At 42.3% G+C, this 18,331-nt stretch overlaps 1 protein-coding gene across 6 annotated transcripts in view; it reads left to right on the forward strand.

Moving 5' to 3' along the window:
* Positions 1–1,358: 1,358 nt before the first annotated feature.
* LOC6551011 (optomotor-blind protein) overlaps positions 1,359–18,331 on the forward strand; it is a 70,770-nt gene continuing 53,797 nt past the window's right edge. For 5 of the 6 annotated variants that reach the window (XM_026981968.1, XM_026981969.1, XM_026981970.1 and 2 more), the window contains exons 1-2: positions 1,359–1,770; positions 15,994–17,301. In XM_026981968.1, coding sequence (XP_026837769.1) covers positions 16,226–17,301 — 1,076 coding nt within the window. In that variant the 5' untranslated portion in view covers positions 1,359–1,770; positions 15,994–16,225. Of the gene's footprint in view, positions 1,771–14,996; positions 15,410–15,993; positions 17,302–18,331 lie in introns of those variants that run through there. The other variant, XM_026981971.1, reaches the window with a different exon arrangement.

An 18,331-nucleotide genomic window follows, 5' to 3' on the forward strand; every position in this document is an offset into this window, starting at 1 on the left:
ATAATAAAATAAAAAAAATTGTTGTTGTTTATTTCCTTTTTCAATTAAAAACGTGCAATTATGATTCTTACAAAAAATCTTTCGAAATAGTTCCTAATAAGCCCGGTTATCTTTACTGGTCTTATGTGAACTGTTCCTTTAACTCAGAATTAATATTTAAAATATTTATTTTACCAGGCTTGTTGGGTTTATTTACAATTGATTACAAAGTATTGTCAATCCAAATATAAATATTGCTTAAACTAATAGTTTCACGCATATGTATACGTCTTACAAGGATTCTGAGCTGTTTTAATATTTTAAAGCTGTCTCCTGATTTTGTACAGATACCAAAGGTCATAACAATGCCCCCTCCCAATTTTTTTTATTTGGCTCCTTTTTCCCGAAATTGGTTCCACGTATTTTTGCAAATTTGTTTATTTTCGCTTGGCAGGGACTTAATCTGTGCTCCAGTTTTTCGTTGTACCCCCCCAAAAAAATGGCCCTCACACACACATACACACACATTTAACGGTTTAACCGTTGTCCTTTTTTCCTAAGGAGTCAAAGGATGCGATTCGAATATGCGTGAGTTATCCGGCGTGTTGTTATCCTGGACCAAATAGGATACGAAAAACATAGCATAAAACCGGTTCTGAGTAAGTGCTCAATTACTCAGATACTCATTTACACACACACACAAAAGTGCTCACTCAAAACGAAGCGAAACGAGGCGAATTCGTGCCTCTGCCTCTGCCGGCGTCGACGGTGCTGCCGTGGTGAGTTTGGTGAAGCCGAACGCCAAGCAGAGTGGCGAATAGCGTCATTCAAAATTGGAATTCTGTTAGTAAACGTCGACACCTCATATGAAACGAAGAGCGGAGATCACAGCGGAAAAACCAGGGGTGTAGGTGGGTTTTGAATAGGACAGTACACAGAGGGGTTTCACTCAACGAAGAAAATAATACTTATATAGGGTTCGACCAGTGGGTAGGCTATGTATAGCCACAAGAAGCAGGAAAGCAGGAAAGAAAAAAGAATGGACTCGCCAAGAAAAGCTAAGAAGAGAGTGTAGGGATTACAAAGAAAGGCTTTAAAAAGAAAAGATGTAACCTACAAAATAGCAACTACAAGACTACCCACGACTTGGGTGTCAAAATGCTTGTCATTCGACAGACAGGCGAGGGGGAAAACCTATGCTAAGCTGGCCTAAGCTTTTTTGCCCGCGTGTGGTGAACATAACACGGGCCAACCCACCTCCCCCCACGCGATGGGGATTCCCCACTTTCGCACTCTGTCGGCGTCGCTGCGGACGTCGCTGTCGGCGTCTTGCACTTTGGCGCTCGGCGTCGTCTTGGCCCGGTTATTTGTTGTTTTTTTGTTTTTCGGGCTTTTCGGCTTTTTGGATCGTTCTCGGCCAGCAGTCGCCGCCTGTCATACGCTCACGTCAAACGCTTTTGCCGTCGCGTCGCCAGATAAACCAAATGTCTCGCCGTGTTTACGTGTGATTCCCCTTTTTTGGTCCAATCCAAAAGCAAAATAAATACTCTGACCTTAACCGATACGGTTCACCGTTTAACCGCTAACCGTTGACCGTTTCGTGGCCGTCCGTCGACGATAGGGAATCAAGAAACAACATCATCACCCAGCATATTCTGTTTTGTTTTGTTTTTTTGTGCAGCCCAGAATTTTTCGAAAACCTGACAAGATTCAACAAATAGTGTTTAAAAAGTGCGTAATGTGTGGAGTATTTTAACTTAAAAATAAATACATAAAAACAAACAAAGCAAGGTGGGAGTACTAAAAAATACAAATAACAAACACACTGGTTTTCGCTGAGATTTTCAACATACCGTTTCAGATCATGAAAATGTAATATACAAATATAGTATGTTTATGGCAATACAAGTTATGAAAAATATCTCCTATTTGATTTAATCGTTTCTTGAGATCTTATTGCAAACAGTGAAAGTAGAACCGATATTTTGGAGATCCAATAAGTAAATGGGAAAGTCCTTTATCAAATCCTGAAATAACTCTTACCAACTATGGTAATAGGCGCATCTCACCAGGGAGATTATTCAGATTGATCCAACCCTCGGCGGAATCCCCATCCCGATCCACTGAAGCGCAACGCAATCGGAACCATTATCCAATTAGCTAACTCTTTCCGAACCCGTATCATCAGTTTATCGCCTCGCCAATTGTTTTCTCATACTTTTTTCGCTACTTAACTGATGTGACAATTTGTAGCCATTAGCCGGAGGCAGTCAGTCAAACAGTCGCTAGATTTGCAAGTTGTTCAGGCATGACAAAAAAAAAAGAAAAAAAAAGAGACTATATATATGTGATGTGCTCTATGTGTGGGGAAGGACGGGGGAGTTGGGGAGCGGGGTTCCGGCGAAGAGATCACGATCGCATCTCGACACGCAGCTTAAAGTGTAAATCAGCTCGCCTTCCATTATGTCAACAATCTCTTTGTCTGTCCGTATTATTTACATTTGTCAAATCAAATTTGACAGCTGCGGAAAACATAATATCTCAAGTCGGCGTCTGCGGCACAGTCCGGTTTTTGTATGGGGCTTTATTCTATAGGGGATATAGGGGCAGCCTAGGACCACCGATACAAACGTGTATTCAGAACTGGATTTGTCGCTTGGCTCTGCTGTGCCAAACGAACTGAGCCATGAACACGAGAATACTTGGCCAAGCACTCGATCGATCTGGTCTTTGGAAAAGTTCCTTCACTTGAAGAACTGCAAAACAAATTTGAAGCGCTGTTATATATCTAGAAATTTTACCCCATTATGATGTGGATTTGAGGGATTTGCAACTTGCAAGCATTATGGGTACTTGTTAAAATTTCGAAAGACTGAAAATCTAGAGAGTTTCAAAACAGGCTATGTATGCACTCGAAATAGGACCAATAAAAGTTATTGATAACGAAAGGAGTCTAATATTCCAATCAACTGAAACGACAGGCTATTATCATCCGCATCAACTATGTTTTGAAAGCAAGAATTTGCCCTAATACTTCACCACCTAAATAGTTTCCTCTTTGGGGGAATTTATTGTAATACTTATTAGAGCTTAGTGACTTTTATGACTGTTTGGAAACATAGTTCTTAACCCTTCTCAAAGTAGTTAACAACCCCTAACCATTTGTATCCTTATCAAAGAATGTTTTCTTCTTGTTTCTGAGGCAACATGCATTTCCTTTTTGATCCATTATTAGTAGGGATTACACCATATGCATTGGGGCTAGAAGAATTGCTTGAAATTGTTCACTGCTAATGCAAATTATTACTCCACAATAGGTAATACATATTGGATGCCTTGATAGAATTAGGTGTTATATACATATACCGAAAGTACTGCCTAAATACCACAACATATAATGCCTATATATTTTGCTGACTTTTCAATTAATTGGAGAGGTTTCCAGTCGGGGTTGTTCGTTGGTAAGCAGCTAAAGGACTTATGACATGGATATGGGCTATGATTCGGGATTCACGATTCATTATTCGATGGGGTATATGTATACCGTGCTACTATAAAATGCCAGCTCCATTGTTGTTGTTATAACCGGCGGAAGAAAACGGAAAATACAATCCCCTCGTATTTTTTTGATTTCGGGAATTGGGAATGGCCTGGATGTGCGGCACTTATCCTTGTTTTTGGGGGTTGAAGGCAACACTGCACACTTAACCGATAAATACGCACCACAACCATATTATATGTGTACGTACGCACGTATATGGATGCGTGTGCGTTTGTACATCCGATGGACAGATCCTTTGTATCCTGCTATCCTGGCCCTATCTATTGACTGACTAACACGCCAGCTGACTTGGCAGGGGAAGAAGCCAGGCGCTGGGTATGGAGAAGGTCCTGTCTCGTGCAAAACTAACTGACATCCAAGCAACTTCCTTTGGCCTCAGACTTCAACAGCAGCACACGCAATTTTCCTCCAACCAAAACCCCCCTCCCAGCCGATGGCTGATGGCTGATGGCTTTCCGGGGGTGGTTCTCATTCGGGCGATTTTCCAACGTGTTGTAATCCCATTTGCAGGATTGCGGATTCAGGAATCAATTACGAATTTAATTTATAAGCAAAGCTCGGTGGAAAACTCAAGAGAATCCAGCCGAGAGCTCCCAGCCCGAAGCTCTCTCTTTCCTGACAAGGGTGCGTGTGCCTGCAGGTGGGTAGAAATTGTATGCGAGTTTAGTCAGCGGGAGGATGCTACTTGTTACAGGATCAAATTGATTTCGATGGAGACTGCTCTCGAAAAAACTTGAGGCACTTCATCGAGCCTTTTGATGGCATCCAGAAACTTTTTTGAGCTCGCAGCTGTCAAGTGCAACGTTGCCCCCTCGAAGATTTTCCACCCACCGTCTGACAATGCCAGAACTAAAATTCCTTTTCGTACTTCTCATCTTCCTTTCATTTCTTGTTGTTTTTGTTTTTTTTTTGTTTTGTTTTCTGTTGGAAACATTGCTGGAATGATTTGGCCGCCGACATAAAAAAAAAAAAAAAGTTTAACGTCTTGGCAGCTGAAACAAACTCCGCCTCTGATTTCCTTTTGATTTTTTTTCGTCGTGTTTTGAGTGGCTGTGCATAATGCATACAGCAAATTTTTGTCTAACAATTTGGCGCATTTTCACGCGATTTTTCTTCTTTATTTGTTTGTTTGCTGCTCTAGAGGTTAGGAAAAAATGTATGCAAGGAAAAAAAGAGAAAAAACACTTGACAGTTTCCTCTCGCTTTAATTGCTATGCAAATTGCCAAGGGAAATGCTTATTCAAAAGGATTTAGCATTCTTGTTTTTATTGTGCGCTAACTAAAGAATTCTCGTTAACTTTCTCCAGAGTTTTTGGTTTTTCATATTTCCTAATTAGATTACAAAAACAAAAAAGGCGAGTGGAGGGAAAAGAAAAGAAAAAAGAAATAGAAGACACAAAATGTAATGGATACTGGCATTACCTTAAAACCTTACAAATTTTAATTTGGAGAAAAACCAATCTCTCGTAGATGCCCACTATTTTGGGATAGCTAAGCATCAGACTTGCAACTTTAAAGGATTCAGTTGCCATAAGTTTCGAATGCGAAATATCTAGCAAAATCAATTCAATTCAATTTCTCTTCTTCCATTTAATTTGACTTCTACTTATTTTCGGTCTTGTCTCGGCTTTTATTCATTTATTTTTTTCCCCATTTTCTTTTGATGGGGAAAAGCTCAAACCGAGCGCAACTTTTTATGACAGCATCACTTGTCACTTTCAATACAATATCATAATGGCCAAAAGGAGCTTAGGAAAGTAGGGAGGTTGAGTGTAACTAAAGTGTATTTCTATCCCAGCGCCGACGCCTCGATTTTTGCCATTGTCTGGCCCTCTCTCTCCCACACCAGCTGTTGCCGTCCCTGTCTGTTACTGACTTTTACATTAATGAGCATGTTTTTATTTATAAGTGTTCTTTTCTTTTCTTTTCTTCTCCTCACAGCATTCCTAGCCATTCTCTGCAGTTCTTTGTTCGCCCACGAGCTTTGTTGTAACACCCTGCTTGGGCCCATAAACTCCCCTTGTGGAAACCCCTCGAAAGACCCCTCCAAAATTTTCCACCCACTGCCCTTTGGTTTGACATTTTGCTGGATATATATATTTTTTTCGGCTCTCGGGCAACGCTCGATTTCATTTGATGTGCCCACTGGCGCGTCCGTTTGGTCAGATTCATTTAGCTGATTGGTCAGTGGATTGGCAAGAAATCGTGGTGATCACAAGAAATAGGCGCTGCAGCAACAGCATCCAAATATACTGGGCAATGCTATACCAAAGAATCTATCCATAAGTTAATGCATTGCTATATGAAAAGATTTTGTTAGGTAAAGAGCCTTTGGATCACACTTTAATAGACCATTGCGATTCTAGTATACTTTCAAACTTTCAACTTCCAAAGATCTTGCCGCAATCTTCATTTCGTACATCTCGAAAGAGAGCCAACCACTCCAGTGGCATTCCATTAGTCCGTTCCATACCTGCAACTTCGATTTGAACTGCAGGGCGCAGTGCAATGTTGTTGTTTACCCATCGCACCTATAAAAGAGCCAGAGTTCGGATATGGGGATTACGGGCATTACGGGGATTACGGGGGGCAAAAGTCCAGAGGGTGTGTTGACCCTTCTCTCTTTGAAAACTTTGGCATTTTCTTGCGCTTGTTCTTGCGGCACATTCACATGCTCTCCCGTCCATTTTAGCCATTGTGTGGCATAATTGCTGAACGCGTCGTCAGCCTGGCGCCTTTTTTATTGCAACGCCCCTTTGGCCAACACCCCATACACTCATGAACTCAACAGCTCACTAGCTCACCAGCTCACCAGCTCACAAACTCACATACCCCCACACACACACACACACACTCACCCATACAAATCCAATCCGACTGGCAAACAAACTTCGACACACACGCACACAGCCGCAGGTCCTGTAATGAGCTTCTGCCTCAGCTTTTCCAGCTTTTCCTTTTTCCGCTGGTCAGTGCAGCGGCACTTCAGGTTGCACTCCGTTATGTATGTGGGCTGCGATTCAGCAGTACTACCCTGTAAATGGGCCTCTGGAAGTGGCCAGTGTTCGATGCTCAAGGTTCGATACTTGAGAACCAATAGTATAGGTCTTGAATTTGGAAATGCCTATGAAACGGAAGTTTTTATATATGATTTCATATTTATGTAGTATTGGTGAACACGAAATTGCGAGGACACTCTGAACAATTGAACTTCGCAGTGTATAAAAATCTGATAAATATTTGAAAACCCCGAGTTAAGAGCTTAATTTTCAAGTTGAAAAACTACATTATTGGGTATCATGAAGTCGGAAAACTGCACTTTCGCAATCTTGTTAGTTAGTTTTTTTTGTTTTTTTTTAGTAAATTCCTCTGCAGCTATGCTCTTTGCATAATAAACGGAAAGTTTGCTTTTTAGCGCATCATAAAAGTTCTGCCAGGTGTCATGTTTTCATTTACACTTTGCTCTCCCGCTTTGGCCCCTGTTTTCCCCTCGGTTTTCACTGTTTTTCCGCTTTTCCAGATGCACTGCATGGGGTGCCCGCTGCTGCCGAGTTTTATGAGCGCCATAGAGAGTTTTGTGCGGCTGTTTGTGTTGGCGTTGTTAATGGAATCGTAGTTGGCTTTTGAAAGACTTGACACGAGTCAGACACTTGATGGCAAGCACACACACTTGCATTCGGGGAAATGAATAAATAAATATGTGAATAAAAGTTTTCAAAATGTTTCACAGCGATTGCTGGTAGGAAAAGTTCTCGTCTTCTCGTCTTCTCGCTTCCCGCTTTTGCACTGCTCCAGAGTTTACTATTTTCATATTCAGGCCGAAAATCGATTGACAAAATTTATAATTAATTTCAAATGGGTTTTACTAATTTGGCCGGACGAACGATGTGATTTCCTCATCTGTTTAGCCAACTGGTGGGCCCCGAGAATTGATTTTCCTTAATTGGCCTGCACTCAAATCGAAAGTGGAATATGCTCGTTTAATTAACACAACTGACTGGAAATTGCTTTCTAATATTCCTCTTGGCTTATTTATCGATCAAATAAAGTGCAAGCTAATCGAAGTGTATCTTTCAAATTGGTCTTAAGGTACTTTTGATTATTATTAAAACGATTTTTTTTCATAAACTTTATGAAAGTATGTTTCTTGGGTAGGCTTTTAGAAATTCGGTGCCTTTTTACGTTCTTCATGTAGGTTTTCCTTTATTTTATGTTAAATAAGATTGCTGTCCTAACTCTTTGGAAAAACCAAATGCATCGTGAACATTTTCCCTGTACTATTTTTATTCATAGAGAGATTACTGTACGCGGGTAGCCCTCATCTATACTCCCATCTGAGAGTGCTCGTTGTGTTTGTTTGGATGGATGGATATGGCCACTTTAGCTGGGGATCAGATCCGCTTTGGCATCCTTGACACATCCGCAACTGCCACACACATGCACACCAACCAACACCCACACACACCCCCACTTTAACCCACACTTGGACATGAGTGTGGGTGCCTTGTATCTCACATGTCGTAGGTGGCTCTTGGCTTAGAAACGAAGACAACTTTGCCGTTTGCCCATTGGCAAGCAATCGCCCCATCTCGCTCTGGCCGGCTACGGCGCTCTCTGTCGCACACACTGTCTCGCCCTCGTGGAGACATACAAACATTTCCATTTTCCCAGTGAGTGGTAAATTGTCAAGTGTTGGTGTTGGTGTGAATTTTGTGTACTTTGGCCACTCCTCCGCCATCGAGGAGATGCCCCCCTCTTGCCCCATGTTTTTCCATCCTGTCTCGCCCTCTCTCTCTCGCTCCGCACTACCCATCTCGCTTGCACACAGAACGGACTGCGGGTCTCCGTGTCTTGGCCAATCGCTTGTGTAAACACTCGAAGCCCAGACATTCCCTACGCCCTCAGAGCTTTTCACACAAAAAGTGTTGGCTGCACACACCACCACCCCCACTTTCCAGCCCACCCGACGCCCCTGACTCCAACCACTTGAAATACCCCAAGTCCTCCTTGCAGCCCACTTCTTACACTCGCAATAAATGTGGGTAAGTTGATGAAAATCTCTGGAAATTCGAAAACTTTGAAACCACTTCAAATGACGGTGATAAGTGTGTTAAACACTTTACTGGAATATATGATTGCATACTTTTAGTGACGGCTATGCAAAGGTTTCACAAAACGTATAAAAATTTGGGATTTTGTGCTATTAATCGAACATGTAATCGAAATATGTATATTTTCCACGAGTGTAGTTCCCTTTTAGCAAGGCGATTATTCATATTGCAGCTTTGCAGCTGAGCTCCGGACTTTGCCATCCATTTATCTTGGCCACATTGTTGGTGCTACCAACTCCGAACCCCTCCCCCCAACTCACGCCCCCTCCCTCCGCCCAACGAGTTGTCCGTTTCGCTTGCGGCGCGGCGTGCAAAACGCTTTTGTGTGTTTAATTGCTTGTGAAGAGCGCTTTTCAATGGAACTGCCAAACAGCGAGAAGAAAGAAGAGAAAGTTGGGTATCGAGTGGGAAGCGGAGGAAGAGGAGGAAGAGCCGGGTGGGAGAAACGAGAGACAAAACAAAGGCAGTGCAGAGAGGCAGAAAGAAACGCCGGACCCGGCAAATCGCCATGAGCCGGAAGATGCAAGAAGTCTGGGGGAAATGGGGAAACTAGGGAAGGTGCATCTAATGAAGAGAAGGGAAAAATTAAAAAAAAAAAATACGCTGATAATATTACGATTAAAAAATGATAGCAGAACCCAAAAGGCAGTATAAAATTATAAATTTAGAAGAAAAAAAAGTAAGTGGGGCAGGTAATAAAAAAAGCAAGGAAATTTAAATAGAAAGAAGCCACAAGAGCCAATGGTAAACATCGCACCAACTATTAATCTTTGCGAAATATGTTAAAATGCAAGCATGCCAGTTTTGTTTTACCAAAGTTAGAATACATCCAAAACTTTAGCCATTGCAAAACACGTTACTAAGTTTTGCAAATTACACAAAATATTTTACACTTGCAGTGACTAAACTTGGAAAAATCAATCAGGGCAATCCCTACAAACCGAGTTTTGATAGCAAAGTAATTTTATTTTACAATTCGATCATATTATCATCTGTTAAATCGCATTGGAGTAATCTTGTAAAGCTTACAAGGTAACTACGCGATAATCCCCTCTGGTAACACAATCTTTATTCCACTTTTCGGCGCATCGCGATAACGATAGAGAAAGAGGGGGAGAGGGAGAGGGAGAGGGAGAGAAAGCGAGCGAGTGAGTGAGTGAGATGGGTTCTCGGGGGAAATGCACTTTGTTTTTCACACATTGCCCTAACTGATTAACTTTTGTGTTGAGCTGAAAAAACAACAACAAGCGGCCAGGATGCAAGGACTATGCACAGAATGCACACACACACACACACGACAGCCCACATACATACACACGCACGCACACACACATGTAACAGCCAGACACACACAGACAGCAGACAAAGCCGAGCAAACAACATTGAAAGTCTGTCTCTCCGACGCGTCGGCTGGCTGTCGTGTGTGTGTGTGACAGACAGGCGTAAAGTTAATTAAACAATAAATACACACACACACACGCACACACACACACACACAGACGCGCCGCGTTAAAAATGGCGAAAAACTACGGACTACACTTGGCAGCCTGGCGTGAAATTCAACACAACATAACACACTCAAACACACACAGCTGCGGTGCGCGCATGCATCGGTGAGGCTGTGTGTGTGTGCATTGTCTGTTGCACTGTAATTGAGCAATTGCAGTGGCCACCCACTCGCCGCCCAACCGCCCACAGCACACGCCCACCCATCCATTATGCCCACAATGGCTGGCAGTTTACTTGACGCTGCAAAGTAGGCAATACTCATCAGACGAACGAAGTGGGGAGCAAAATATAGAGATGAAGGATTCTACTCAAAAAATGGCGGTTTAGTGCCAAATTGTATCACTATTATGCATTATTTTTTCAGCTCATTAAGTTAATTTCACAAAAGGTGCCCATACAGAACTAAAATTGTGGTAAACTTAGTGATTCTCAATTGGTAGTTCGATTTTAGTATTGACACGGTATTTGTTATAATGCAAGATCCAGAACACAATGTTCGAACCGAATGTCACTTATATAGAAAGTGAAAGAACTTTTTCTAAAAAAAAATACTACTTAGCATATTATAATAGTTCAGCTCGCGCATTTGAGCTATCTATAATTGGATTAGTACAAAAACAGAAAAAATGAAAAGAACACAACAAAGCTTTAGTAAAATGCGAGGCCCAACAATTCAGGGCGGAAAAGAGTAATATTTTCTAAAAGTTAAGCGCAAATGCGCGATTTTAGCCATGAATTGGCTATATATGCATGTACATATATCCGTGGGTAGACCTAAATATGGAAAAAAAACCAAATTCTGGCAGCTTCAATATTCAGGGAAATAAAGGCAAACCCAGACCTTGTATGACACACCCACACACAGTAATAAGTAAGCATATATGTACATCCTGTTTACATAAGACTAGACATATTTATTATGCTATCCCCCCTTTTGTGATGCTCCTTCTCTATTCACGCGATATATGATTTTTCTTCCCCATTTTTTGGGTGGCTGCCAGTCCAACCATTGTTTTCCTTTGCCACATATAACATTTAATTTTATGCTAATTTTATCGATTGCCTCAAACGTCGAGCAAGAAAAACAAGAGCAAGCTCGTAATTTTCCGAATCTTCGCTTCAGGCAATTGGAAATTTGTTGTATGTGTGGGTAAAATTAATGGAGTATTTTCTGTAACATTCGAATAATGAGTTTCCCATCGATTTAAGGTGGCATTTGAGATCTATTAAAAATGTAGAGTGCTTATTTTCATATTCATATGACCATTTATTGATATCTTAAACCTACTTTTTATATAAAAAAGGGCCCCATGATTGGCACTTTATTTTGCTTTTCAATAAATGTATTATGGGATGCCAATACATGTAAAGGATACACGTACACCCACACACAACACAAACAAAAGAGCAGCATCGCATCCGCAGCTTCCCAAAGTGTTAACCCATTCGTCGTCACCTTTTTGCCCCAAACATATTTAGATAATTTAACGCGCGCCGCTCGTAAATTTCCACAAACACTAACACACACACGCACACACAGAAAAGGAGGAAGCGGCTCACACAGACACGCACACATACACAGACAGAGAGAAAGATAGAAATGCCTCCACCCACACAGACATAAAGCAAACAGTTGCAGACACCCACACACACACAAACACAACTAAACCATGTTAAGCAAATAAACAAGAGAGTGCGACAGAGAGAGAGACAGAGAGAGAGGGAGAAAGTCGCTGAAAGAGAGATAGATATGTAGGTGGGAAAAGAATAGACAGCCAGTGAAAATAAATGCCGCCAAATAAAGTTTTCCTCTGATAATTATGACCTCTCTACTTATTTTTTTTACACACACACATCAACTTTTAATTAGCTACAAAGCGCGAGCAAAAAAATCACTTAAGAGAGCGAATGAGAGTAGGATGCTGTGTGGGTGTAAGTGTAAGCTTTTTCAACACACCTCTCGCACACAGTCACCACAGACACACACACTCTGAATCAATACCGAGAGAATTGAAGAGCATACGAGAGAGAGATAGAGTGAGAGAGCCACAAAGACCCTTTGAAAATGCCGAAAAACTTGAGATTTTCTGCATTTTGGTTGGTTGTTTATTAACACCTTTCCACTTTTGACTTTCACCGACTTTTTACAGCATTCGTATCACTTTGTGTCCACCATTCAAAAAATGTTTGCGCCAAATGTCATAAAAAGGCGTCCGAAAATTGTTTCACACATGTTAGAAGTAGACAAGTTCTTTTTAGATTGATTTTGTGTAATTTAAATTCGTTTATCTTCTAATCATAAACTAAAACATTAAAAAAAAGATTCTGATTTAATGTTAAATGTAGCATTTTAAGATGTCGAGAATTGAAAATAAATTATTTTTTCTGTAAATTTGATTCCAAGTTTTTTTTAAAAAGAAAGTTTCGTAGACCAATTAAGCCGCCTTTTCCACGCCTCCTTGTTCTTTCTTTTCCCCCAACTCTTACAACACACAACTCCTCCGCCTTCTTCTTCCGTTTTGCACCCACACCAAGAAGACTCGAACTGCAAACATCCCACTCATTCGAAATACAAAAAACCACCGAAGAAAGAGATCCGAAAAAACCAACCGAAATCGAAGAAGAAACGAAAAACGTCGCTGCTATGCTGTAATTTTTCACACCACACACACAGACGCAAATGTTGTCACCTTATCGGGCGTCTCTTTCGCGCAGGAGAGAGAATTAGAGGTTCCATTTTGATTGAGCTCTCCCCTCATCCAGGGTGTGCAAGTGTGTGTGTGTGTTTGTGGTTAAACTTGTCACACAAGCAAAAGAGGAAGAAGCAAGTCGCTTGTCGTCTTTTTCTTGCACACGGCAAAGCCGCCATATTGCCGGCTCGCTCTTTGTCTCCTTTTTGGTTGTGTGCGTAAATGCTTGTGTACGTGAGTACGTGTGACAAAATACATTTGGCTTCTTGGTGTTGGTGACTTGAGCCGGTTGCCTTTTCATTTGCACGCCTCTCGCCATCTGCCATCTCGCTCGCACTTCTGATGTTTGCCCTTTACTTTTGGCGACAAGTTTGTCACACAACGTCGACGTCTCTGCCACAGTCGCTACCTCTGCCGGCGTCGCTGCCACTGTCGACGTCGACGTCGTTGTTGCTCTTCTGCTTTTTCGCACTTGGAAATTTCACGCTCACCGTTATCCCCTTTCGCAAAGCCAAAATCTTTTCATTTACATTTTAGGGACGCATAAAAGCTGCCAAAGCGGCTAACAAGCGTTTAGTTTTTGACGGGTTAAGGTGGGCCAAAAGCTGGCCAGTGGGGGGTTAAAATTCGATGAGTGGTGTGTTTTGGCTGGATCCAGCGGGTTAAGAGTGGGTGGTACCTCGCAGTTTCTTACAGCAATGTGTGTGTAATCACAAGTATTACCGAAGTCGAAAAGTTACTTTAAAGACGGAACGACTTATACAAACTATTGAGCTCTCGTAAAAGTTTATCTTTATATAACGTCTTTAGTTACTACTTAACTTAACTACTGAACCAAAGCAGCATATGGCGTACATTTGAGATTTTTGGTCTTCTTTTCGTGCAGTGTCGTTGATTGTCTGGAGGTCATTGTAGGTCAACTTTTGTGCCTTAAAGTGCTTCTCGCAGCCGCTTTATTTTATCTCTGCCTGGGAAATGCCACCCCCTTTGGGCTGCTTGGCCGCCTCATTTATCTCACCACACCGTCCCTACTTCCACCACCGACACCCTCTCCATCGCCACCCCTGGACAAACATTTGACCATTGAAGCGCATTTTTCGCTTGCGCGTCATTTGTCAACTTGGCCGCTTCTTTTTTCATTATTTGCTTCCTTGCGATTCTGCCGCCCCTTGTTACGCCCCTCGTATTCGCCTCACCCCTCAGAGGCTGTGATTTAGTGTGCCTCCTTTTATTTGCTTCCAACTTCTGTTTTCCTGCCGATTTATTTCGTTCGTAATTTGTCGATTTAGGGAATTTATTCATCTTATCGGTTTATAAAAAAAATACTACTTTTTTAATTTTTCTGTCTTAATACATATAATTTTGTTTGTCTTTTATGTATTTTTTTGTTTCCCCTGTTCTAATACTTTAAGTTTAATGTTGTGCCTCTGAGTAAAAACCTGCCTTTTAACTATTTATTTTGGTCTTGAAATTAAAATATGTTCTCTGATGTATTTATTTCTTAGTCTTTTTGTTTGTTTTCTTTAGTTTTCTTTAGATTTTTTTATATTTTTTTTATATTTATTTAATTTTTATTTAACATTTCTTTCTTGAGCCTGATTTTTTTCTCCCACCCTTTCTCGTCCTCTCGTCCTCTCTTCCTCCGCCCCACTCCCACGCCCTGCACCTCCTATTCTTCTGCTCTTCTTGCTGTAGTGGTGTCAGCTGCCTTGTTACTTCTAACACGCTGCTTTTGACGCGACGTCGCTGCCGCCGTTGGTTGGTGCCATTTCCCATTACACACACAGATACACGCACACACAAGCGCGCTGGCACTCTCTCGCACACAGATCCGCACACACTCACACACACACACACCTACACAGGCGTCAACTCAACACTTTTGGTTCGAGTTTTTGGTTTTCTTATTGGAACCCCGCAGTTCACTCATTCTCTCGCTCCCTCTCGCTCTCTCTCACTTGCACACGCCCTCCGCGAAAGAAACTCAACACTCTCGCTCTCTCGCTTGCACCGAGCGCACCCCCATATATGGCCATCCCGCTCTCTCGACGCCCTGGGCCAGCGGGAGAGAGCGAGAGAGTGCGAGCGGCGAGCAGAGCGAAGGCAGCGCTGTCGGCGTCGGTTTCGGCGTGTGTGTATTTCCAGTTTCCAGTTTGAATGCGACCGGCGTGTAGTTCGTGTCGTCATCGCCGCTCTGTCGCTTTTGTCGCCTGTCGTTTGTCGCTTTTGTCGTTTGTCGCCCGTCGTCGTTTCTCGTCGTTTGTTGTTTCTCCCTACGTTCGTTGTTCGTTGATCGTCGTGTCGCCATATCCACCTTTCTCCTCCAAATCGCCGATTCCCTTTTGTGATCTTTTTTTTGCGTTCTTCCTTCTTGGTAAAAAACAAACAAACACAACCCAAACTTAGAAAAACAACAAACAAACAACAGTTACAGCAAGCGGCAAAGTAAGAAAACTTAAAATTGCCAAGTGAATTTGCTAAACAAAAGAGAAGAGAGAAACAAAACAAGATTTAAACACTTTCGCCGTTTTGCCGTCGCCAAAACAGAAAACGGAAAGGCAAGCAAAAGTTCAAAACAAACAAAGAAAAAGGAGAACATAAGCCTGATAAAGAACTGAAAACATAGGAACTAGAAATCGTATACAAAAATCTTAAAAACTACAGTCGGAATTTGAAGACCCGAAGCTTTAAATTTAAGAAAGAACGCACATTGAAACATTATAAATATGAATCATTGTTTGTATCAAATTTTCTTAATAGTTAATGATTGTATCATTTACAGAGCCAGATTTTAGGGTTAGGCTTTAAAAGTAAGAGAAAATTGTAGAATTCCAAAAACTAACGCCGGTAAAATGGGGAGAAATAATAAAAAACAAGAATCACATTGGATAAATGCTTCAAAACACGCAAAAAAATAGGGCGACACTCGCAAATATTTATTTTAATCATTTTATTTAATCGTAATGTGCTTATCACTTAGACAGAAAGAATCCATAAACTAATTGGAATTACTTTTAATATTTTAGTGGTCTTAGGCAACATATTATTTCTGAAACTTTTTGAAAAATCTAACTCAAAATCACCAGCCCGAAAATCTCAAGCGAAAAAAACCAACTAAAAATCATATTTATGTTTATTATAGCAATAACACAAGAATTTTTTTGAAACAACAAGAAGAGAAATAAAGTGTACCAGTGAGTGTCCCAAAAAAAAGTTAAAAAAGAAAAACAAACAAAAACAAGTACCTGTAGAACAAAAACAAAATAAAACATCTAAAAATTAAACGTCAAACTAGAGAGATCCCTTTTTTTGGAGAGATCGCCGTGGGAAACCCTTTCTGCATGACGCACTTGGTTGTTTGAAACGGTTATGTGATGAGATACGACGTCCAGGAGCTGCTACTTCATCAGTCTGCTGAGGATCCATTCGCCAGGTTCGCCAATGGGATGGCATATCATCCATTTCTGCAGCTAACGCAACGACCCACTGACTTCAGCGTTTCCTCGCTGTTGACGGCGGGTAGCAACAATAACAACAACAACAGCAGCAGCAGCAACACCAACAACGGAAACAACAACTCCAGTTCCAACAACACCAATTCAAGCACCAACAATCTCGTGGCCGTTTCACCAACGGGTGGTGGTGCGCAGTTATCGCCGCAGAGCAACCACAGCAGCAGCAACACCACCACCACCAGCAACACCAACAATTCCAGTTCCAACAACAACAACAATAATAATAATACTAATAATAATAATAATAATACCCATAATAACAACAACAACCACACGAATAACAACAATAATAATAACACAAGTCAAAAGCAAGGACACCATTTGAGCACCACCGAAGAAACGCCATCGCCCGCTGGCACACCACCGCCCACAATCGTTGGTGTACCGCCAATACCACCGCCCAACAACAACAGCAGCAGCAGCAGCAGCAACAACTCCGCTTCAGCCGCCGCCCATCCGTCGCACCACCCAACCGCCGCACACCACTCACCAAGTACGGGTGCCGCCGCACCACCCGCCGGCGCCACAGGCCTGCCGCCACCCACACCGCCGCATCACCTGCAACAACAACAGCAACAGCACCCGGCCCCACCACCACCCCCGTACTTTCCAGCTGCGGCACTGGCCGCCCTAGCTGGAAGTCCGGCCGGGCCGCATCCGGGTCTGTATCCCGGCGGTGGATTGCGCTTCCCGCCACACCATCCGGGCGCCCATCCGCACGCTCATCATCTGGGCAGCGCCTACACCACCGCCGAGGACGTCGTCCTCGCCTCGGCCGTCGCCCATCAGCTGCATCCGGCGATGCGACCGCTCCGGGCCCTACAGCCCGAGGACGATGGCGTTGTCGATGATCCCAAGGTCACGCTGGAGGGCAAGGATCTGTGGGAGAAGTTCCACAAGCTGGGCACGGAAATGGTCATCACCAAGAGCGGCAGGTGAGTCTATCAGTACCCGCTGGGTTACCTTAGGTTACCTTAGGTTACCTTGCAACCGAAATAAGCTAGTGTCAGAATGATTTGGATATGTTTGCTGTTATTATTGGCAAATAAAGGGGCACAGATCTGGGGCCGAAGGGTCGAAGGTCAGGTCACAGCCCGGGCAGCAGCCTTGGCCACTTGAGCACGTGTGGCGACGTCTCAAGCTCCCGTTAGCCGTTAAGACCGCTCCCAAGTTCCACGCCCAGTTGAGCTGAAAGTAGGTGAACAGACGCCCCTGTTCTTCCCCTTTTTTCGTTTCATTTCATTTCGTTTTTTTTGGTTTTTTTTTGTATAATTTTCCATTTTTCCAGCAGCATGTCATCAGTCGCAGAAACTCAGACTCGAGAAGATGATGATGATACGTTGATGATTATGCGACGACGACGTTGACATTCAAGCTGCGTTGGCGCGTGAAAATGCGTTTTGAGCTTCACACCTACTTGAGAAAGTATTCACTGAGACACACTCACACTTGGCCGCAGTGAGTGGAGTGAGTGTCAAGTGAGTGCAAGATGTGGCAGCTGTGAATGCACTCAAAAATGTCGCCCATAGTGCTACTCACACTTGGCGATTTATAATAAAGCCATAAAGTCAGGGATTATTTATTGAAGCTAGCTACACAGATTTACGTACAAATTTTCATCATTTACATATTTGCCGAAACAGTTTTTTTTTTATAAAGAAGTAAACAGAAAAATGAAATAATCCACAAGGCGAATTGCGTAATTTGCTTTTAACGATCCCATGAATCCTATTAGTATAATGTTGAAAATCATTAACCAACTTACAAAGCTTGCTGCCAAATTTATAAAGTTTCCTTTACAAATTTATGTTTGGCCATAAACTTGCGTCCAAATTGGATGTCAAAGCCCCCTTCATTTTTCTTTCCATTTTACGGTAATTCATACCATAGCTAGCCAAATTCAATTAGCTTCTGTTGCTGTTTTTTAAGCTACAAATTGCCTGACGCCTCGGTTAAGCCTCTTTG

Source organism: Drosophila erecta, unplaced genomic scaffold (assembly GCF_003286155.1).
Source record: "Drosophila erecta strain 14021-0224.00,06,07 unplaced genomic scaffold, DereRS2 tig00000126-arrow-pilon, whole genome shotgun sequence".
NCBI lineage: Eukaryota > Metazoa > Arthropoda > Insecta > Diptera > Drosophilidae > Drosophila > Drosophila erecta.